At 36.6% G+C, this 21,097-nt stretch overlaps 1 protein-coding gene across 3 annotated transcripts in view; it reads left to right on the top strand.

Annotated features, from left to right (window-relative positions):
* Positions 1 to 21,097, top strand: part of LOC128224096 (discoidin domain-containing receptor 2-like) — an 83,984-nt gene that overhangs the window by 52,303 nt on the left and 10,584 nt on the right. For all 3 annotated transcript variants that reach the window (XM_052933757.1, XM_052933756.1, XM_052933755.1), the window contains exons 3-8: positions 4,373 to 4,514; positions 11,758 to 11,847; positions 15,315 to 15,462; positions 18,187 to 18,330; positions 19,323 to 19,712; positions 20,384 to 20,521. In XM_052933757.1, the coding sequence (XP_052789717.1) occupies positions 4,373 to 4,514; positions 11,758 to 11,847; positions 15,315 to 15,462; positions 18,187 to 18,330; positions 19,323 to 19,712; positions 20,384 to 20,521 (1,052 nt within the window). The remainder of the gene's footprint in view (positions 1 to 4,372; positions 4,515 to 11,757; positions 11,848 to 15,314; positions 15,463 to 18,186; positions 18,331 to 19,322; positions 19,713 to 20,383; positions 20,522 to 21,097) is intronic.

The following is a 21,097-nucleotide window of genomic DNA, read 5'->3' as shown; positions in this document are numbered from 1 at the left end:
TATATACGTTGAAAGGTTTTTGTCGCGATAATGAATTGCAATTACCCGAAGACAGAAGCTGGTCTGATGTCCATTGGTTTTGATGAAGGTTCCATTTCCATGAACTGTAGATAGCATAAGCGGGATTATATTTGTTGTCATTGCTGAAATGTGTTTATGTTTCTGTTATTTGATCCTCAGGAGTTCTTAAAGAACTATTCAGTGTGTGTATACCACGTGATAATTTACGTCATAAATGCTACATCGGAAGGCAATATATTGCTTCATATAAAGATTTATAAGATATTTTTTTCTACACCATTTTAAATTAAACAAAGGGCAGTATATGCCACTTAAAGAACACCGCCATTTTATTACCGGACTTTGATAAGGCGATTAGTTTCTTCAACACTTCGACAAACCTTTTTCCTAAATAATGTTTTAAGTTTTTTAACAGTGCTCCATCAGGCGGGGGTTTTGTAAAAAGGTTTGCCGACGTGTTTTAGGAAACTACACCCTCAATCAAATTCTGGTGAAAGACCGACGGGGCTCTGTAAGCGGCCTAGATTGTTCTATGCTATATTTAAGATGGTGAAGAAACAGTTAATTTGTCGTTTTTAAAGTCTTCATACGATGCAAAATATGGCCTTCCGACGAAGCATTATGGCGCAATTTACCACGTGATGAACACACACTGCTCTTATTGTACATTGTTGACTTGTCCATTTCTTTAACGAAGACTTGATTAGTTGGGGGAGCATGTGGGGAAGGTGTTTTCGCACTTCAAAGCTGTTGGAGTATGCACCTAACCAAACCAACGAGTGCAATAATGCCAATTTAGAAGAAATTCAACACTGTCAAACAAGTAACCTTCTACTCTCATATGCCAGGGCAAATTACCTACAAGATGGAAAGGGTGTGTTATTATAAGATGCCGAAGACCTTAATGAGACGTTTGGCTATGTTCAAACTTTAAAAAAATGCAAACGAAGCAATTTTAGCGAAAATCCCAAAAATGGTCTTTTCTACATTAGTTTTATCTATCGTTCGAGGCAAATCTCGTTAGAAACAGACTGCCAATTTCCGTCTTTCTAGCTGGAGACTTGAGGAAAACACTCTCGAATCTCTGATTAAGCTTCTGTCAGGACCAGAACCATTGTATTTGGATTGAAAACCCGTCAATCAGTCAGAGATATATTTGATTGGGAGAGAAACAGGGTTTTGGAAGGCAATGGAATGAACATCTATCAAATATGAGAGAATCATTGATGCGCTTGACAGCTAGAATATGCCAGGGAATTAAGGAGTTATTCATATGCTGTAGATAAAGGTTGACAATGTTAGAATCATGGGGAAAAGATGCTTCTTTGTATAGATATAAAGGGATAATTCTCAGAAAGTTGTCAATACACAAGCATGGCATTCTGTCAAAACAGAACAAAATGAATGTATTGACATATATCTGTACTTACACTCAGCAAAGTTCCACATTTGCAGATGACCTGTTGAAGCTGCACTCTCATAAATTGGCAGTTTTTTGTTTCAGAATAAGCTGACATTAGTATCAATGCCTGCAATTGAGTCATTCAGAAAACTCACTATAGAACAGATCTCAATTGTTTAGAAAGGCCGAAGATCTCAATTTCTTTTAGCCATAATTCATCAATTTTCGAACGTAAATATGGAAAACTGCGATCTGATCTTTTGTAAGCATTGTTATACTATTCGTGTCCAGACATCTACGCAAAACTTGGCACATTACATGATAAAAAAGTTGTCAAAACGGTAAATCTTTGACGATGCAGCTTTAATCTCTGAACGGTGTCAATATCAAAGTGTAGATATTGCTGAATATTTTTTTCTGAGTTCCAATGCATCAATCGCCACATATTCGTACATTTCCACATTTGAGACCATCTCTTTGATAGGCCTTGTCAAAACGTGTAAACCATAAGCTTCAAAAGACGGCTTTGGTAGGTCTTGTTGTCAAAACGTGTAAACCATAAGCTTCAAGGGATGGCTTTGGTAGGTCTTGTTGTCAAAACGTGTAAACCATAAGTTTCAAGGGTTAGCTTTGGTAGGCCTTGTGAAAACGTATAAACCATAAACTTCAAGGGAAAGCTTTGATAGGCCTTGTTGTCAAAACGTGTGAACCATAAGCTTCAAGGGATAGCTTTGATAGGCCTTGTCAAAACGTGTAAACCATAAGCTTTAAGGGATGGCTTTGATCGGCCTTGTCAAAACGTGTAAACCATAAGCTTCAAGGGAAAGCTTTGATCGGCCTTGTTGTCAAAACGTGTAAACCATAAGTTTCAAGGGATAGCGTTGATAGGCCTTGTTGTCAAAACATGTAAACCATAAGCTTCAAGGGATAGGTTTGATAGGCCTTGTTGTCAAAACATGTAAACCATAAGCTTCAAGGGATAGCTTTGATAGGCCTTGTTGTCAAAACATGTAAACCATAAGGTGTAAATCATAAGCTTCAAGGGATGGCGTTGATAGGCCTTGTTATCAAAACGTGTAAACCATAAGCTTCAAGGGATAGCTTTGATAGACCTTGTTGTCAAAACGTGTAAACCATAAGCTTCAACGGATAGCTTTGATAGGCCTTGTTGTCAAAACGTGTAAACCATAAGCTTCAAGGGATGGTTTTGGTAGGCCTTGTTGTCAAAACGTGTAAACCATAAGCTTCAACGGACAGCTTTGATAGGCCTTGTTGTCAAAACGTGTAAACCATAAGCTTCAAGGGATAGCTTTGATATGCCTTGTTGTCAAAACGTGTAAACCATAAGCTTCAACGGATAGCTTTGATATGCATTGTTGTCAAAACGTGTAAACCATAAGCTTCAAGGGATAGCTTTTATAGGCCTTGTTGTCAAAACGTGTAAACCATAAGCTTCAAAGGATAGCTTTGATAGACCTTGTTGTCAAAACGTGTAAACCATAAGCTTCAAAGGATAGCTTTGATAGGCCTTGTTGTCAAAACGTGTAAACCATAAGCTTCAAAGGATTAGAGCTGCGTGTGAAATGAAACGAAATTCTTGAAAACATTGCGCGTTCAATTTGAAATTGCTGATTCAGATACTTCAACACGTTAACAGTTAAACTACCGTCTGTTTAAACTATTCTGGTTCTGTTTTCGCTGCAAATGTATAAATTCTGGACATAAAACACGCATTGTATTTAAAAGCGTTGCTGGTGGTTTTGATATAAACATCATCACCACTTGCCCTCGTGTTAAATTGAATGTGAAAGATTCTTCACATTTTATGTATTTCTGACACTTTTGGCAGAAATATATGTATATCATTTGCTTCGTTTGTTTTACGGTAAATGTTATAACAACAAAGCGTTTTAGGGCCAATAAAAATGCATTTCTTAGAAAGAGATATTGCCCGTGATTTTCTGTGAAAATATTTATGAATGTCTTTAGCGCGCGTAATAAATACGGCTTTGAAAATAATGAAACGGTCTCAGAACGTTTTAGTCCGAAATGAAGTCATCAAATATTTCTGAGAGCTGAGACAAAATGTGTAATTACTTTTTTTCTCTTTCAATTTCTGATTTATTATATGGCCTGTGTGTTAACAATTAATCATTTCGGTTTGAAGTTACCTAATGACCACATTTATATTCCGTGAAAATAACAATAATTATATATTTTAGGGAAGCGTTTCCATAATAATCTCATGACCATGTTTTTTGATTCTCTTTAAAGTTACGTTTGCAACCAATTACGCGAAAAGGCAGTGATTATTCGAAAATGACAGATACAAACGTATTTATCTAAGAAAAAAGAAAGAAAAGGATTTCACAAATAAAAGATCCAAATCAGATTACGGTGCTGGTTTTTATTGATGACGAAATGTTAAATGTTACAAAATGTTACAAGGATTATTGCAATCGGCTTAAGCAATTGTGAAAATGTTTTTGTCGATATTTGTTGGGAAATTGTGTTTCTCAAAACGTTCTTTAAAAAACCGAAACAGGATTATTAATTTTTGATCCTGTATTCCCAGTCACAGTGGTGAATATGGGTTTATTGTTAAAGGTGTTAAGCTCTCACAAACATTGTTGGTTTTAGCCCTTCTAGGACTAAAATCTCTTGGCCTTTAACAATACGCCGGAGAGGTATCAGTGACCCCCTCTAATTTAGAGGTCTTGGGTACGAATGGTTAGTGGTAAATCGCGGATGTTTGGCGCTGACAATCATTGTTGGTTTAAGCCGTACTAGGGTTACAGTACCATGGCCTCTCAAGGTTTCGCTGGAGAGTGGTCGAATTCAATCAATATTCGCCAGAGGCCTTGAAGCGTGATCGGTTTCCACTTTCAGCTGTCCCCACAATCAATTAAGATATTGTAAACTAAGGTTTTGTTCGCTCTTTTTTTCCAGGATCCGACAGGACGAGCTCGGCGGTGCGTGGTGTCCTAAAAACTATGTGGACAAGGACAGCTATGAGTACCTGCAGATTGACCTCCGTCAGCTGATGGTCATCACCAGCGTAGAAGTGCAGGGACGATTTGGGAACGGACAGGTAACACTATGTGAATGATTTAGATAATAAAGAAATGCTTTGAGAAGGGTTAGTGTACATGTGGGTTCCATACTGGTACACCTATTACTACTTTTATTTACTGATATACCGGAATACATCCGAGGTTGTTTTCGATGGAAAATAGCCGAGGTGTTCCGAATGCGCTTCTGGTAAAAGTTAAGAGAAAGAATTGCATTGCTCGAGAAACTAGATGTATTTATCTTGCAGATGTTAATTGGTTCTTCCACACAGATTATGGTGATATTGTCTGGCCGAACGCAATATTTCAGACACAGCTTCTCAGCCTTTTAAGACAAATGATTCATTACATAAGGGTTAACAAAGAAATTACGCAGATATCTCTTTCTTAGCACCCTGTCTGCGTAGAAACATATCATTACATCGATTTCCGGCGGGGCTCCGACAACAAAATATTAATTATTTATGCCCCTGGGCACTTAGTTTTCAGTCATATCATTTTCGATGTCAGCTTTTTCCGTCGCTGCTCATTTGGCGCGAATTAAATCAACAACATTTACATTAAACTTCATTTAATTAAAACTCTTGTAAATGGCTTCTATTTCTAATTGTGTATTAAATATTCGTCCGTTTTGATGACAAGGCGGAGTGGGAAATGTTTGAAATTATTTTGCCGACATGTTTTTGCCTTTAGCGTGAAATTCAATTCCAAGCCAGACTACCGAACACGTAGATTGTCAGATGTTTTGATGAGGAAAGTCGCGTTTCAAAGACGTTTTAAAAACAATTTACCAGTTAAAGTGACTCGCTCATGTTTTTGAACCAAATATTAGTTTTTCCGGTAATGCATCTGAAAACACTTATTTGATTTTTAATTTATTCTATGATATCGAAATTGTAGAAAAAACAAACAGTTATAGCAAAAAAAAGTATTTTGGTTGTAGTGGGGTTCGAACCCACGCTGGTAAAGTCAGGAAAAGGTGGAAAACAGCCGGCTAGTCCACAAGGCCATCGGGAGTTTAGGAAAGAGGTGGTTTTTGTTTTAACAATACTAATGTTTTGCCACATTTTATTTCGTAATTAAACAAGTGCATTTCACAAACCATGAGCGAGTCACTTTAAGAAGGTGTATTGGGTTTGCATACACTGCCAGAGATGAAATAGATGTAAATGTTAAGTACACAATCGCTTAAAGCTGCACTCTCACAGATTGACCGTTTAGACAATTTTATTTTGTCTTGGAATGAACCAATTTTTGGTAATTGTCTGAAAAACGTTGCTATAAGACAGCTGACAAAAGATCATATCTCAGTTTTAATATTTACGTTCAAAAATTGATGATTTATGGCTTAAATCATTACTAACACTTTAAGAAAAATAATTTTTGAACAGTTGAGATCTGTGTCATTGTGAGGTTTCTTAAATGACTGAATCGACTGCATTGATGTCTAATTCAGCTGATTCTAAAACAAACAAACCGCCAATCCGTGAGAGTGCAGCTTTAAAAGATGATGGTAAAACTTTCATAGTTTAAAAATATGTTTTTGAAGCCCTGTAAAAGAAAACATGACTGAATGTCATAAATTGAGAAAAATATTCTAAAAAACAACACTACGTGTTTCAATGTTTATTCTGTTTAAGTTTGTGCAGACTGAGTCTGCCTTGAAGTTGGTTTACGTTTTTGCTTTTAGGTCTGTTCCAAAACTTTCAGTTGATTCAGATTTCTGTAAACAAACATTTCTTGTGTGCGCTTGGCCTTGAAATGAACAACGGCGACTGCACTGCTAAGATATACAGGTTTTACCTCAGTGAGGATAATTGATAAAGAAGTAGTGCAATTAAGAGAAAGTTCTGGGAATGTAACATTAGCATTGTTATCAGCATGAGAAAGAATGGAGAATTAGGAAAACAGTACAAGAAACAAACACACTGCTCCTCAAACAATTATTTTTCCTATTAAGGGCCCTTATTAACTAACGTTTTGGGTCTGAGTTAACGTTTTGAGTCTGAGTTAACGTTTTAAGTCTGAGTTTAAGACTCAGACTCAGAAAAGCAAAGATTTAATTTGGTTTTAAAATACTAAAACATAAGCAAGTTTGGTAAAATATACTTTATCAGTTACAAATGATCTGTTCTAATATCAGACACACACAGTTCGTCAAAATAAGTTATATTAAGATATATTGAAACACATAAGATATCAGTCGTCTGAGCCAGAGTTTGGAACTTAGACTCGAGACTTAGAGAATTCCGAACAAGCTTTTTCCCATTCAGTTGCTTTATTTCACACTACATTTTCCTATTCAGTTGCTTTATTTCACAAAGCTTTTTCCTATTCAGTTGCTTTATTACACACAGCTTTTTCCTATTCAGTTGCTTAATTACACAATTGTTAACGGCATTTACTTGTGACATAATAATATAAGAACGCTACATACAGTTTTCAAATAAAAATCATGATATCAGTAAGATGATATTTTACATTATAAAAGGAAATAAGACATTGAATTAGCAAGAATGCATGTGGCAAGTTTTAATCCCTATTAAAAGCATATATACATGTATCGCGTGTATTCCTCTTAAAAATTGAAATTAAAAGTAAAGCCCCGAAAGGCACACGTACAAACATATTAATTCTGGAACAAAAAGCATAACAATCTCATCCGAGACGATTTGCCCCTAGGATCGGAGGGGGAAATGTAAAAAGAACTTCCAGAAAACTAATAAGGCTTTCGTGGCGAAGAAATGACATCTTCCAGTAGCTAAGGACATTGATTTTTCCTAAGGAAATCTTTTCTTTCTTTTTGTCACATTGTAACGCGGAGTAGGAAAATTGACAATAATTACGAAGCCATCTTCGTGCCAATACTTCAATGTTGGCCTTCCCGCCAGATATTAGAAATAAATGACCTTATATGGCTGCTGCTAGCGGGCGAATCCTAATTGAAAATTACGGTAGATTTTCTGGCTCTTGACTCTCCATTTTACTTTGTACTTTGCCTTGTAAATGGGCTTTTTCGTGGTAATGACGATTTTGAAGGGTGTTCTTAGCTTAAGATCAAGATTTCCATAAACTGATAAAGACATTTCATTTTTCGAAGCTTCATTTTTATCAGATTTACGGCTTTTCTTCAAACATTCAGAGCTCAAATGATAAGGTTGTGTGAATTTAGTTCAACAAACAATATTCGACATTCGACTTTGAATGTTGAGCTGGCACGACACACGACATTCACTGTTCAAAGAATGAATGCCATGCTGGCACGACAAACGGCATTCACCATTCAAAGAATGAATGTCATGCTTGCAGCACGACAAACGGCGTTCAACATTTAAATAATAAATGTCATGCTGGCATGACAGACGACATTCACCATTCAAAGAATGAATGTCATGCTTGCACGACATTCAATATCCCAAACGTGAATGTCGTAATGGATAATTAAGAAATAGGCACTACATTATTTTAAACCTTCCATAGCTCTAGAGCTGAACTACGCCAGGAGATCGGAATTATGGTTACTGTGATTTAATCAACTTTTATAAAAAAATGTAACTTTTTTATTCAGTTTTGTTTTCAAAACGATAATATAGAATATCGTAAATAAATCACTTAATTGTGATTGAATACACGTTTCTTTTAAGTGTTTAGTATAAACCAACGTAGTTACTGAATTCAAACAAGAACTAAACTGGTAGTATAACAGTGTCTGCTTGAACTGTTTGAGACAAAAACTCCTACTGCTGTCATTGTTGCTGCTCCATACAACCAAACTCTCAAGAGAATTAAGATTTCTGTTTCCAGGAAAAATAATGCAATGTACATCAACCTAATCAAATTATTGCAATATATTGCCTGGCTGAAAATGAGCAGCTGAATGTTGTTAGGTGGTTAATTTTACATATTTCGCAGGAAATGTAGGGCCTTTAGCAAGCCAATGGCGCCAAGCCATGCCGCAACACGGGTAACATATATGGAATAGAGTCCCATAAGGGCTGAGTGTCGATTAATAAAATGAATATAAAGCAATATTTGATAAATTTTGCAAAAAAATCGTTGTGTGTTAAATTATGATGTTGCCCTGTAACAAGCTCTTACCGAAACATGAGACAAAAAACGACAAGATCAACTAACGGATATCACATACTCATTGTTCAGGTTAATTGGTAAAAACCCATACACAATTGACTTTGTCCTCAATTGCAAAAAAACGTTCTGGTGTGTTAAATTAAGGTATTGCTCTTTGCAACATGCTTTTATTAAAACAGGAGACAAAAAAAACACACGACAATTTCATCTTACAATTATCACTCACACATCGTTCAGGTTAATTGTTAAAAACACAATTGATTTTGTCCTCAATTTATATAGTGCACGATTATGGTCTCACATGCACGTGTAAAAGTGACGGTAAGTCACAATTTTAGCTCGATACTTCTGTCGTATTGGCTGGTCTGCTTTGTAGCAAAACGAATTATTGTGTTATTCCATCATCTTTGCCCTCATGTTTTTTAATGTTTCTGAATAAATCCTGGACCAGTTTAATTACCCATTAACTCGTGTTGGAACCACGGCCTCTGTCCTTATACTCGAATTCATTGAGCGGTTTCGGGACATAAACGTTGAAATAAAAATACATCAAATTGCGTGTTGAAACACGTTATTAGCGTATTTAAGGCCTTGGCCAATCGCTCTTTGTTCTTTTGATATAATATCCATTTCAACCCCCAGTTTAATTATTCAAATGCCTGAATTACTAATGATTACTATTGTTTCGAGTGTCACCATAAAATCTTCATTTACGTCAAATTCGCAAAATTCCGAATAAAAAGCCATATCAGCAGTAAACTAATCCAACAATGACGGCGTCGGGGTGGCATTTATTTCGACCATTATTGATGCACATTTTAGAAAAGATATGCCCACTCATATAGAAGGCGTATCCAGTTTCAAAGCGAACTGCGATTTCGTCAACATTTTATAACTATCTTTGACACTAAATGGCTGAGATTAAAAGTAACCAGTCTTCTTAAAGACCCTTGTCACACCGAGTTTATACAGACCACATACTTAACATGCAATAAAAGTAAGACATTGATTCGCAGATGGTCCAAAAATTATGACTTGTCGTTTGATGATTTTTACGGAATTGGAGAAATTGTCAGTTGATATTTACGATCGTATGTGCATTTCTGCAGATGGGTGTATATCTAATCGTATTTTCGTTTAAGTAATTGTTCGAGATTGTTAGTGTGTACTTACAAAACGAATTAGTTTGTAATGACGCAACCTGATTTTTGTAGTGGTCTACTTTATTGTGTAAAATACCCATTAACTGGACCAGCCACTGTCTATATATACCGCTTCACCTGATAAATTCTATGGCAGCTGACTGCTGAATAACTGACATAAATGTATTAGAACACTTGAAAAAAATGCCTTCTCATTGAACAAAATATAACGTTGACCACTAAGAAGAGATAATAGCCCCAAAGCAACATACTCTTTACTCTTCCATTGATTTTCATCATGTATCAGCTGTATTTTGTTGCAGTATGATTGTAATAAAGTGTTTCGCTGAGCAAACAGGTATACATTCGAACCCCGTTGGTTCGAACTCACAGACTACGGTGAAATCACCTCGAGCCTCGTGAAAATCGAACCAAGTGGGAATGCTTACATTAAGTTGAAAAACAATCGGTCCTTTACATCTAATTCGAGCCAACGAGGAAATCGAGCAAAGCGAGTTCGAGCGAACGTGGTTCGACTGTATTTGTCTTAGTATGTTACATTAGACGAAAGCTTAGTAACGTCATTATCGAACTGAAAGTTGTACTCAATCACTAATGAGTTTTCGATGTTTAAGTCATCGTTTATATAAAAAAGATACAATCTCGAGATATTTTCCACGTCATAATACTCAGCTTATCATAAATAACAATCGCTATACCACATTTCCTGACGAGGGTATTCTTACGAAAGTGATTTTCATCTTCAACATAATCACAAAAATCACATATTTTAAGAAACAACATTGATTGGAAAACGCTTATCTTTCATCTTCATAATCTCAAAATTCACATATTTTTAGAAACAGCATTGATTGGAAATCGCTTATCATTCACTAGCAAGCTGTGTAAGATACTGTCCCTGGCACTAACTAGATTTTAATTGAATCTTCTTTCGACAGACATTGCTATCATAACTGTTTTAAGTAGTTTTTCGATTTTGTCTATCAGTTTTCACTTAAGAAATAGTTTAGGTTAATTACCCTTGTTGTGCTAGAAGTGTTTCGAGTAGAACATCATTATGTTATGAGGCGCACATCCTTGCGAACAATATTCTTGTCGCTCCCACTTGTGCAATTGTGCACTGCATTCCGAAGCGACGAATGTATTCGTTACAGCAGTGTTGAAGAAAAATAAAAGTTATCTTTGTTTAAAGTCTTCATTCGAAGATAATTATTGCCTTCCGACGTAGCATTTATGACGTAAATTATCACGTGGTATACACGCACTGTCAATTATTGGCATTTTATGAAAGTTCACATCAAGTCACCTCTTCCATTAGGGTTACAAAAAGGCAAACAAAAGAAATAATTTGATATGTATGGAATCTTTGTTTATATCTGACCCATCTGAGCCTCGTTCTGATTATGGAAAGCCAAGCCACTCTTGCGCACAGTGGTCAGAAATTGGCTCATGGTGAGCACTATTTGATTAGCTTATAGAGGGCTGAATTTTCTACCTTCTGTACCCTGTGCGTACGAGTGAAGCATGCATTTCATTTAAAAATGGACTATGTTGGAGGAAGAGCAAGCTATATTTGATGAAGGGAAATAACTCAATAAATGTTTATCTTACTTACTTATAGTATTCGTCCTAATCGGCCGAGAATGATACCCACATCAATATAAAGATGGAGAAAGACCAACATTTAAAGGGAATGAACATGTTTTGGTGGCATATCACCTATCAAAAAAAATATTTAACGCCAGTAATGCATAGCTATTTGATGCTACATTGTTGGTATAATTGACCCTTTTTATAAATATTTGCAGGTTAAAGGCACTTTTTACAGGTCATATTACACTAAAGCAGAAGTTCATTCCCTTCAAATGACTGTGGGAAGAAACACCATGAACATAACCAAGCCATACCGGTTCTCAATTATCAAATTCAAAACTGTTTGGTCATTTTTATTGCGTCATCTTATTGAAATTACCTTTGTTACGTCATATAATTTACGCTATCTCTATTTCAGGGTCTTGAGTTTACTGAGGAGTTTCTACTCGAGTATCAGCGGCAAGATGGCGGCGAGTGGATCCGGTTCCGGAACAAACAGGGCGAGGAGGTGAGGCTTTAATGAGTTTAGATTGTTGCAATGGATTTGCGTTAAGCCCTTGAAAAATACAATCTGTTAATGATTCCGCAGCGTAATAAACAATGCGAGGTGAACTGAATTCTCGCGTTACCCTTGCTTTGAAATAATTAAAGTAGTTACTTAAATGTTGAATGATTTATCGTATGGCAAGCAGCTGGATCGTTTCTTTAGTAATACTTGCATTACACCTTCATTGTAATCATTTAATATCAAAGTTAGGTTAAGTTATCGGATATTACGCAGCTATAATAACTTTTTTTTTTTAATTTAGCAGTCAAAATAGCAGAAAGGTTGTTTTGGGTTACTTTGTATGATTTAAATTTACTGGAATTAAATTCTTCGAGTATGCATTCAGACTAATATGACATTAAATACAAGTGCAGACCACATTCTATATTAAAAGGATGTACTCTTAACTTCCCAAGGTGTTTGAATACAGCTGCGCTTCACAATATCAATCACACTAGACATTTCTAGGAAAGATAAACTTTTATGAAATCCCTAACGGTGAATGAAGAAAACACCATCTTGCGCTTAAACAAACAAACAGTTGGTTTACCAAATGCACGGTGGATTATTTTTCCGTCTAGTACACATGTGCATTGGCAGGTCTGTAGTTTTAATGGGATAGTTTTGAAAGAAAGTCACTGAAGTAATTGTCAAGAATCGTTTATTCCATATGTATTCTGTGTGCACCTGGCCTTGTTTAAAATACGATGCTAGGAGTATCCATCATTTCGTTTTCATGGAGACGTAATACCTACTTTTACTGTTGCTATAAAACCTGATAAGTTTAAACGTTCTAATGTATGCTCATGTATAAGCATACAGTCGAACCCCGTTGGCTCGAACTCGCTTGGCTCGAATTCCTCGTTGGCTCGACCTGGTTGTAAAGGACCGATTTCTATATGAATGTAAACATTCCCTCTTGGCTCGAAATTTCCGAGGCTCGAGGTTATTTTACCAGTCCCTAGGACTTCGAGCCAACGGGGTACGACTGCATGCTTAAAGTGACACTCTTATTCAAAATCAGTACATTCACACATATATAACAAACATCAATTTTGAGTGATAAATTTTATTTGGGAGTAAGAGTGCATCTTTAAAAGTATACACATTATTTTCACCACGTCATGTCCGTATTGACTCTTGACCCGTATCCACTAACGACCTAAGTCTGAGTTTGGACCCAAAGAACTTTTTTTATATATACGAGTACAAAGGTTTACTATCAAATATCAGTGATTATGTCAATAGATTGATAAGTGATATATAATGTCTGATCAACGTCAGTCTACTAAAGTTTGCATCTAGAAATCGGTCTTGCAAAAGTTACACCTGGTTTCCAGAGAATGTGAACGGAAATACATAAAGTGCTAAACAGTTACAAATCTGCTTTGATAGATGCTTAACTAGGGTGCAGACGTTTTAAACGACATATGATACGTTTATATACTTCACATTCAAACAAATAAAAGATGAATTATCGCCGTGTATATCAAGCCCTGTCAGACGAAATCAGAACATGTCCGTCAAAACCGGCGCAGCCCCGAGATGAAGAAGATACGGAACGTTTTAAAGACATATCTACGAATGAAAGAAGGCTCAAAACGGATGTAATAGTCATTTATAGCCTGTAATCCGGAATTAAAGGATTTATACGCCTTGACAAAGATGGGGGTAGGGGAAGTGTATTAATGGGTGTTCCTGGGTTTGTTATTCGTCACTGTGTACTTAAAGGCTTGTGTTACATCTGTCAAAAAGCCATTTAGCATTTTCTGGGAAATTAAAATTCAAAATCATAGAAACTGATATCTAGATGTAATAGCTTGGTAAATGAGGTTGTAGAGTTTGTAATAATGGAACCCTTCAAATACAGAAGTAGGCCCAATTTAATTCAATTCAATATATTTTTTTCCAAGCTCTTATAAGAACACACATGAATAAACGAAATAGAGAAAAGACAATAGGAAGGAAAGTAAAGTAAAATAACATATACATATTATTTACATGCAAATTCAAAACTAAAGGTCGAAAATGGCCATGACTTGTTGTTTACAACATACATTTTGTTATGTCTAATTGCAAGTAATTTTTTATGTTTGAAAATAACTGGGCTCTTAACTTATTTAGAAGCCAGCATCTCCCCTTCATATGTATCTATCTATTTCGGGTGACTCCGTAAGGAGCAGTGATATTTTAGCGAGAGAATTATGTCAACACAATAATACAACAATCCGTCAATCTAAGCCCTTCACTGTCCGCCATTTATCAAAAAACAAATAAAGGTCAAGCTATATTTAGTATACGTCTTGACGCCAGTCTTATGTCCAAGACTTGAAATAGTTGAGAAGTTGCAGTATCTCAGTATATCTCTCTACATCAAATAAGCTTCGTCCAAGCGCCTATCTTGGCCTGTCAATCAAAGTGTGAAGGTGCGGTGATTAGGCGCCCTGCTCTAAATGATTCCGCAAACAATCGGCCATCGGAACGGATGAAATATGGCCGAGATATGTCGATATTGACGATAATTTTGACGTCTTGCGAACTCAACGTTCATCACGCTATGAAATTCTCGTAAGAGGACGTGATTTATGTCTGCTATATGTCGATATTGTCATAATAATTCTCAGAAATTTATAGGCATCATTTCCTTCGGAGTTAAACGATACGTCTCAGGGAAGATATTGAGTTTCATTTTCTCTTGACAGCACCAATTTTCGGGAGATACATAAAATCTGTTGTTTTTTCCTGATATGTTCCTCGAGGGGATTTTCAGTTAAATATGTTCTAAGTAAAACCATAAAATGACAATTCTTTATGTGGACGAAGACAAACATTTCAGTTTTATTCGACTCCTAGGAGAACAAATTTTATTACATAACAGCGGCTATATAAAAGCCGGATACAGCCAGTATTGGAGGAAATAATAGGCTAGCCAATTGAAATTACCGTCTGCAGATTTGAAAAAAAAGTATGAATAAACAACAAAACGTCTTCACTAGTCAATGGAGTTCATACAGTACTTTACTGTGTTATGCACCAGTCAATTGTAACCTCAGCCACCCCAGGTCCGTGGAATAGCGAGGACTTTGACATTCGGTCCAGCCAATGCGGGAACCAACTGCTGGTAAAATCTCTGTCAAATGCCCCAGCACCCCAGGGGCAAATTAGGTTAGGCCCATTCCCCGGTATATATATATATATATTTTTTTTTTTTGGGGGGGGGGAGGTCGGAGGCGTTGTTACAATTGACTGGTGCATTAGTACTACTCATTTTAAATTTGAAATTACATTTAAAGCCATTCCTTGGTTTGACTGAATAAAACGGTATATTTACAACCCTAGAATATATCAGAGTAACACGGACCACCTACTGCTATATTCACGAAATTTTTCTCCCTCACGTGCTTCTAAACCTTCCCTGCACATTTCAGAAATTTGAGGGAAACGAGAACCCGTACCTGGAGGTAATTCGGGAGGTTTCGCCCCCAATCATCGGGCGTCGCATCCGGTTCATCCCATTTTCACAGCGACAGCGAAGTGTCTGTATGCGGGTCGAAATGTACGGGTGTCCGTGGACAGGTAAGGGAATCATTTTAGTTTGTAGCTAAAACGATGTCTCTTTGCAAGTTCGAAATTATATAATATTTATACGCATGCAAACAAAGGTTAAAATGGGGGAAAGTATATTGAAGTCACTATACGGTTAATTGATTGGTCGGTCGGTTGGTTGGTAGGTCGGGGTGGCGAGCCCGTTCGACAAAGCAGATGCAAAGTAAATTTCTAAAACAATTCTTGACCTATTGTCCTCAAACATAGCACATATGATCATGCCTATCATGTTTATGGGAAATAACCGGGTCATGTGCACTTGAAATTGAATTTGAAATTACCTTTCTCTTCATAAACCTTACTTATTGGACTTTGTTGGGCGATCTTGTCTCACAATTTTATAGATTTAACCCTGCTGTTTGCTACACAATACCACCTTTATGATGATTTTGTTGCAGTTTATTGCATAATTTTCGTGACTCACGGTCTACTCATCATATAGATACGTGCCTTGTACTCAATATTCAATATTGAACTTTGTAGTGCGAACTTCTCTCACAGTTAAAAGATAACACTCTGGACTTGTTATTGGTCTTAATTGGATCTAAGAACGATGTAGCTAATCGGATTACTTGACATTTATAACTGACCAATAGTGTGAAAGAAGTCAATCATGTATGACCATAAGACTAACTTCAGTTGTATATCGCATATCCACCCTGATACTAGGTATACATTATCATATTGATGGTTTTTAGTGCCTTGTATACGTTTCGTGACCAACGGCTTGCTCGTCGTAGAGAAACGTGCCTTTGAATGTGATTTTTACATTTTTGGCTAAATTGAACTTTTTGGGGCGAACTTCTCTCTCACTCTGATACCTTGTAGACATTTTCAACTTGATGTGTAGTTGTTCCTAGCATAATTTTCATTTCCAACAGCCTTATATGACGTAACTTTCATAAACACCAGCCTAATGGACGTAACTTTCATAACCAACAGCCTAATGGACGTAACTTTCATAACCAACAGCCTTATATGACGTAACTTTCATAACCAACAGCCTAAATGACGTAACTTTCATAATTAACAGACTTATATGACACAACTTTCATAACCAACAGCCTAAATGACGTAACTTTCATAACCAACAGCCTTATGTGACACAACTTTCATAACCAACAGCCTAAATGACGTAATTTTCATAACCAACAGCCTAATGTGACACAACTTTCATAACCAACAGTCTAATGGATGTAACTTTTATAACCAACAGCCTAATGAATGTAACTTTTATAACCAACAGCCTAATGGACGTAATTTTCATAACCAACAGCCTTATGTGACACAACTTTCATAACCAACAGCCTAAATGACGTAATTTTCATAACCAACAGCCTTATGTGACACAACTTTCATAACCAACAGCCTAAATGACGTAACTTTCATAACCAACAGCCTAATGTGACACAACTTTCATTACCAACAGCCTAATGGACGTAACTTTCATAACCAACAGCCTAATGTGACACAACTTTCATAACCAACAGCCTAATGGATGTAACTTTTATAACCAACAGCCTAATGAATGTAACTTTTATAACCAACAGCCTAATGGACGTAATTTTTATAACCAACAGCCTAATGGACGTAACTTTTATAACCAACAGCCTAATGGACATAACTTTTATAACCAACAGCCTAATGGACATAACTTTCATAACCAACAGCCTAATGGATGTAACTTTTATAACCAACAGCCTAATGAATGTAACTTTTATAACCAACAGCCTAATGGACGTATTTTTTATAACCAACAGCCTAATGGACGTAACTTTTATAACCAACAGCCTAATGGACATAACTTTTATAACCAACAGCCTAATGGACGTAACTTTTATAACCAACAGCCTAATGGACGTAACTTTTATAACCAACAGCCTAATGGACGTAACTTTCATAACCAACAGCCTTATATGACGTAACTTTCATAACCAACAGCCTAAATGGACGTAAGTTCTTTACACTTTGTGCTATATTGTACCTCGTACTGCAAACTTTTACCAGAGTCTTATAGATATAAACCATATACTTGTTATTTGTTAATCAAGACATACCGGTCTCAAAATTAGTAACAGCTAAGCATAAAAAATCATAACCTTCAAAATTCCCACTGGGGGGAGCAGAATCAATTGGCAGCTTAAGGTCTAAAATGCATTGATTTTTTTGCACATATTAGTATACGTATTTTATTTATACGTATTACTTTCCTGGAAATTATCATAAAAAATATGTAATATTAAGCTTGACTTGCGAGGGTAGTCAATACTTCTGAGAAAGCTATAGACCTATTTAAATAAAAATAGAGTTTATATTATTTGTAGCAATTTAATGGTATAACATGAGAGTTTACGAGAACAATCCTTTTTTTTTCAAATTCAACTTTTTATGTCTAAATTCACATTTTAATTCCAGTACTTAATACTCCTTTCTACTATTATACTAGTTCTAAAAGAAAATAACATGATGTTATCAATCTTTTTTTATGAACTTTGTTTTTTTTCAGTTTGCGGTTAATGTCAAAATGTAATAATATATCCATATAGCACCACTCCTAACCTCTCCCTCCACTGGCGGTTTCATGTCGCAATCAAATCGGCAGGGAGACATCTGCTGTACAAATTTATTAATTATACTGGTCTTAAGAGAAAAAAAAAACTACGAACGTACATATATTATAATTCTTTTCCTCAGATGGCATTGTGTCGTACGCAATGCGACAGGGCGACACCAGGGGGTCGGAGAACAACTTTTTTGACTTCACCTACGACGGGACACGGGATCCCGACGACACATTCCTGTCCCGTGGGCTTGGGCAGCTTACCGACGGCGAGAAAGGTAAAGTTGTCGTCGGCGGCGTTATTTGTTACCTCTATTTAGTAACTATAGCCTACGTTTTTATAGGACTGTTTACATTTAACTAACAACGACACCCTTAAAATATTCCTAAAGCGTGGACAACTTTCCGACGACAAAAAAAAACTATGGTAAAAGTTAGTCGACGGTTGTTTAAATTGTTGCCAATGTCACTAGAGAGTTGTATTATGTTATGTAAGGGAAGCAACTCGTATTAAACGCGAAACAAAACACTTCTTATAGCAATGGGAGAGTTGTTTATATTTTAGAAGTGGCAAAATGTATACAACAAGAAACACAGCATATTAACATGGCGTACATATCCGCTTGGATCATGAAGACTAAGCCGAAAGTGTTTTTTTTATGTACAGACAATTAATTTGACTTGTCAGCCGCGTTAGAAAATAAGCTCCCATTTTCGATTCATTATATGACGGCGTTGTCACAAATCGATTCAACTGATTGACAGTCGTATGTTAAGTTATTCAACAAGCGCTATGATTGTTTATTTTGATACTTTGAAAATGCGTCTTTAACTGAACAGCATTTATTTCAAAATTTGATACTGAACTACTCGATCAAACACAGTGTTTGATGTTTTATTCGTGAGCTACTGATGTTTAAGATTTCTTGCCCTTTGACTTGTCATTTGGACCGTCCCTAGAGCTTAGTGGTAGAGCGGTTACTTCGGGTGCTGAAGGTCGGCGTTTGGAAGATTAAGTACTGGTTAAACCCAGAAAAGATGTATCCCGTGTATCAACGCGTCACACCGAGCACGTCCGCGCCACAGCGGGGTCAAGCCATAATGCAGCCAATAGGCGGGAGCAGACCTTGATAAACTCAAATAAACAACCAACAAATAAAATACTTTGACTCTTCCTCTGGCATTGATAAAATATAATATGTTGTGGTGCAAATTTCCGCCAATATTTTAGGACATACATTTAGTTATAACGCACATGTTTATTTTACAGGAGACGCCAACTTCCGGTTGGCTTCCGAGGACACAAATATCAAGGGCTACGAGTGGGTGGGGTGGAGGAACGACTCAACGGCGGGAGCTGCACCAGTCGAACTCATCTTCATGTTCGAGACCCCTCGGAACTTTTCTTCTGTTACTATAAATAGCAACAACTATTTCTCCAAGAACATTCGCGTCTTCAACCAGGCGAAGATATATTTCAGTATTGGCGGGAAATTCTATCCGAATACCCCTGTTGTTTATGACTATATTCGGGATACGGCGTTCGAGACGAGTAGAGATGTGGAGATTGACTTACAATACAATGTGGGCAAATTTGTGAAGATCATGCTCTATTATGACGTGAAATGGATTATGATTAGTGAGGTAGAGTTTGGTTCAGGTAAGGACAATAATTCAATTGTTTGGTTACGATTTCACAGAAAAAAAACAGGTCACTACCGGAATCTGATTTTTTAGGATTCATGATTCAATACAATTATTTAGTAATTTGATCACAAATATTCCTCATGACATGATAAAAAGAATAACTTAATTATATATATAATATACAACGAGGCTAATTTATCAGGTGGCAAAGCAACAGGCCGGGTGGGAATAGTAATGGCCGGTTGGGAAACTGGAGACACACGCCTTAATGTCTGATATGTTGTTTTATTTTAAGCGAGACACAATAAAAAATAATTACCAATGTAATACATACTGGACCATTGACTTACGGATGTCCGGTAAGCGCACTCGCTTCTCACTAAGGGTTCGATTCCCAGTCTGAGCGCATGTGAGCTTGGTTTGTGGTCACCAAGCCGGACCAGAGGGTTTCCTCTTGGTACTCCAGTTTCTTCAACAACACAAGACTACACTCTTGCGTAAAATAATGCAAACGAGAATGATTAAAATAATGTTATAACCTAAATCATAATCGTTGTGAAATAAAGAACTTTACTATCATATTTTGCTGTGTGCCGGCTTCGGATATTCATGAAACTGAAAATGAATACAGTCGGATAAGTTTTCTTTATAAATATTTAGTAGAGATTCTTACTCTTATTACAGTACCAGCTGAAGGTAATTTCTCGGTCGAACTTTCTTCCCCAACGGCTTTGCCGAGCCCCGAGCCGACAGAGGGCATCAAACACACGATGAACGACGATCAGAGTATACCTAATGTGGATGTACAGTCCGCCGACCCAGGTAATGACCTCTCTTATACTACTGTGTTCGAAATTTGCTATGTCGAACTCTGTTATCGAGATGTCATGGATAAGTCGAACTTTATTCGATGTTTACGGTCAAGTTATACGTTTTTTCTATATTTCGGTTATATCGAATGTTCGTTATCTCGAAGTAATTCCCGATGTCCCAACGACTTCGACATAGTGAGCTTGACTGTATATATCATCTGATGTTACGTTTGACTTGGATAGTTAACTTCCATTTCGAATTTGCAATGTTCAAGTTAAGCGGATAGATGCTGGCAATGGATCCGTAGTCAGTACATTACTTGCTTAAAACAACATGAAAAGATGACCTTTGTAATATTTAAATAACCGTTAAGCGTGTTGGCTTGAGGCTTGCATTAAATAAACTACAGTTGAAACTCGCTATTTCGAAGACGTTGAAACCTCGGAAAATACTTCGAGACAACGAACATTCGATGTAACAGAAATATAAAAAGTGTAAAAAAAAGACTAAACCAAACACATTTGAAGAATTTCGACATAACCAGAACATCGAAATAACATATTTTGATATAGCGAGTTTCGACTG

The sequence above is a fragment of the Mya arenaria genome, chromosome 17, assembly GCF_026914265.1.
Source record: "Mya arenaria isolate MELC-2E11 chromosome 17, ASM2691426v1".
Lineage (NCBI taxonomy): Eukaryota > Metazoa > Mollusca > Bivalvia > Myida > Myidae > Mya > Mya arenaria.
The sequence above is the reverse complement of the archived record's forward strand: the minus strand, read 5'-3'. Positions and strand labels throughout refer to the sequence as shown.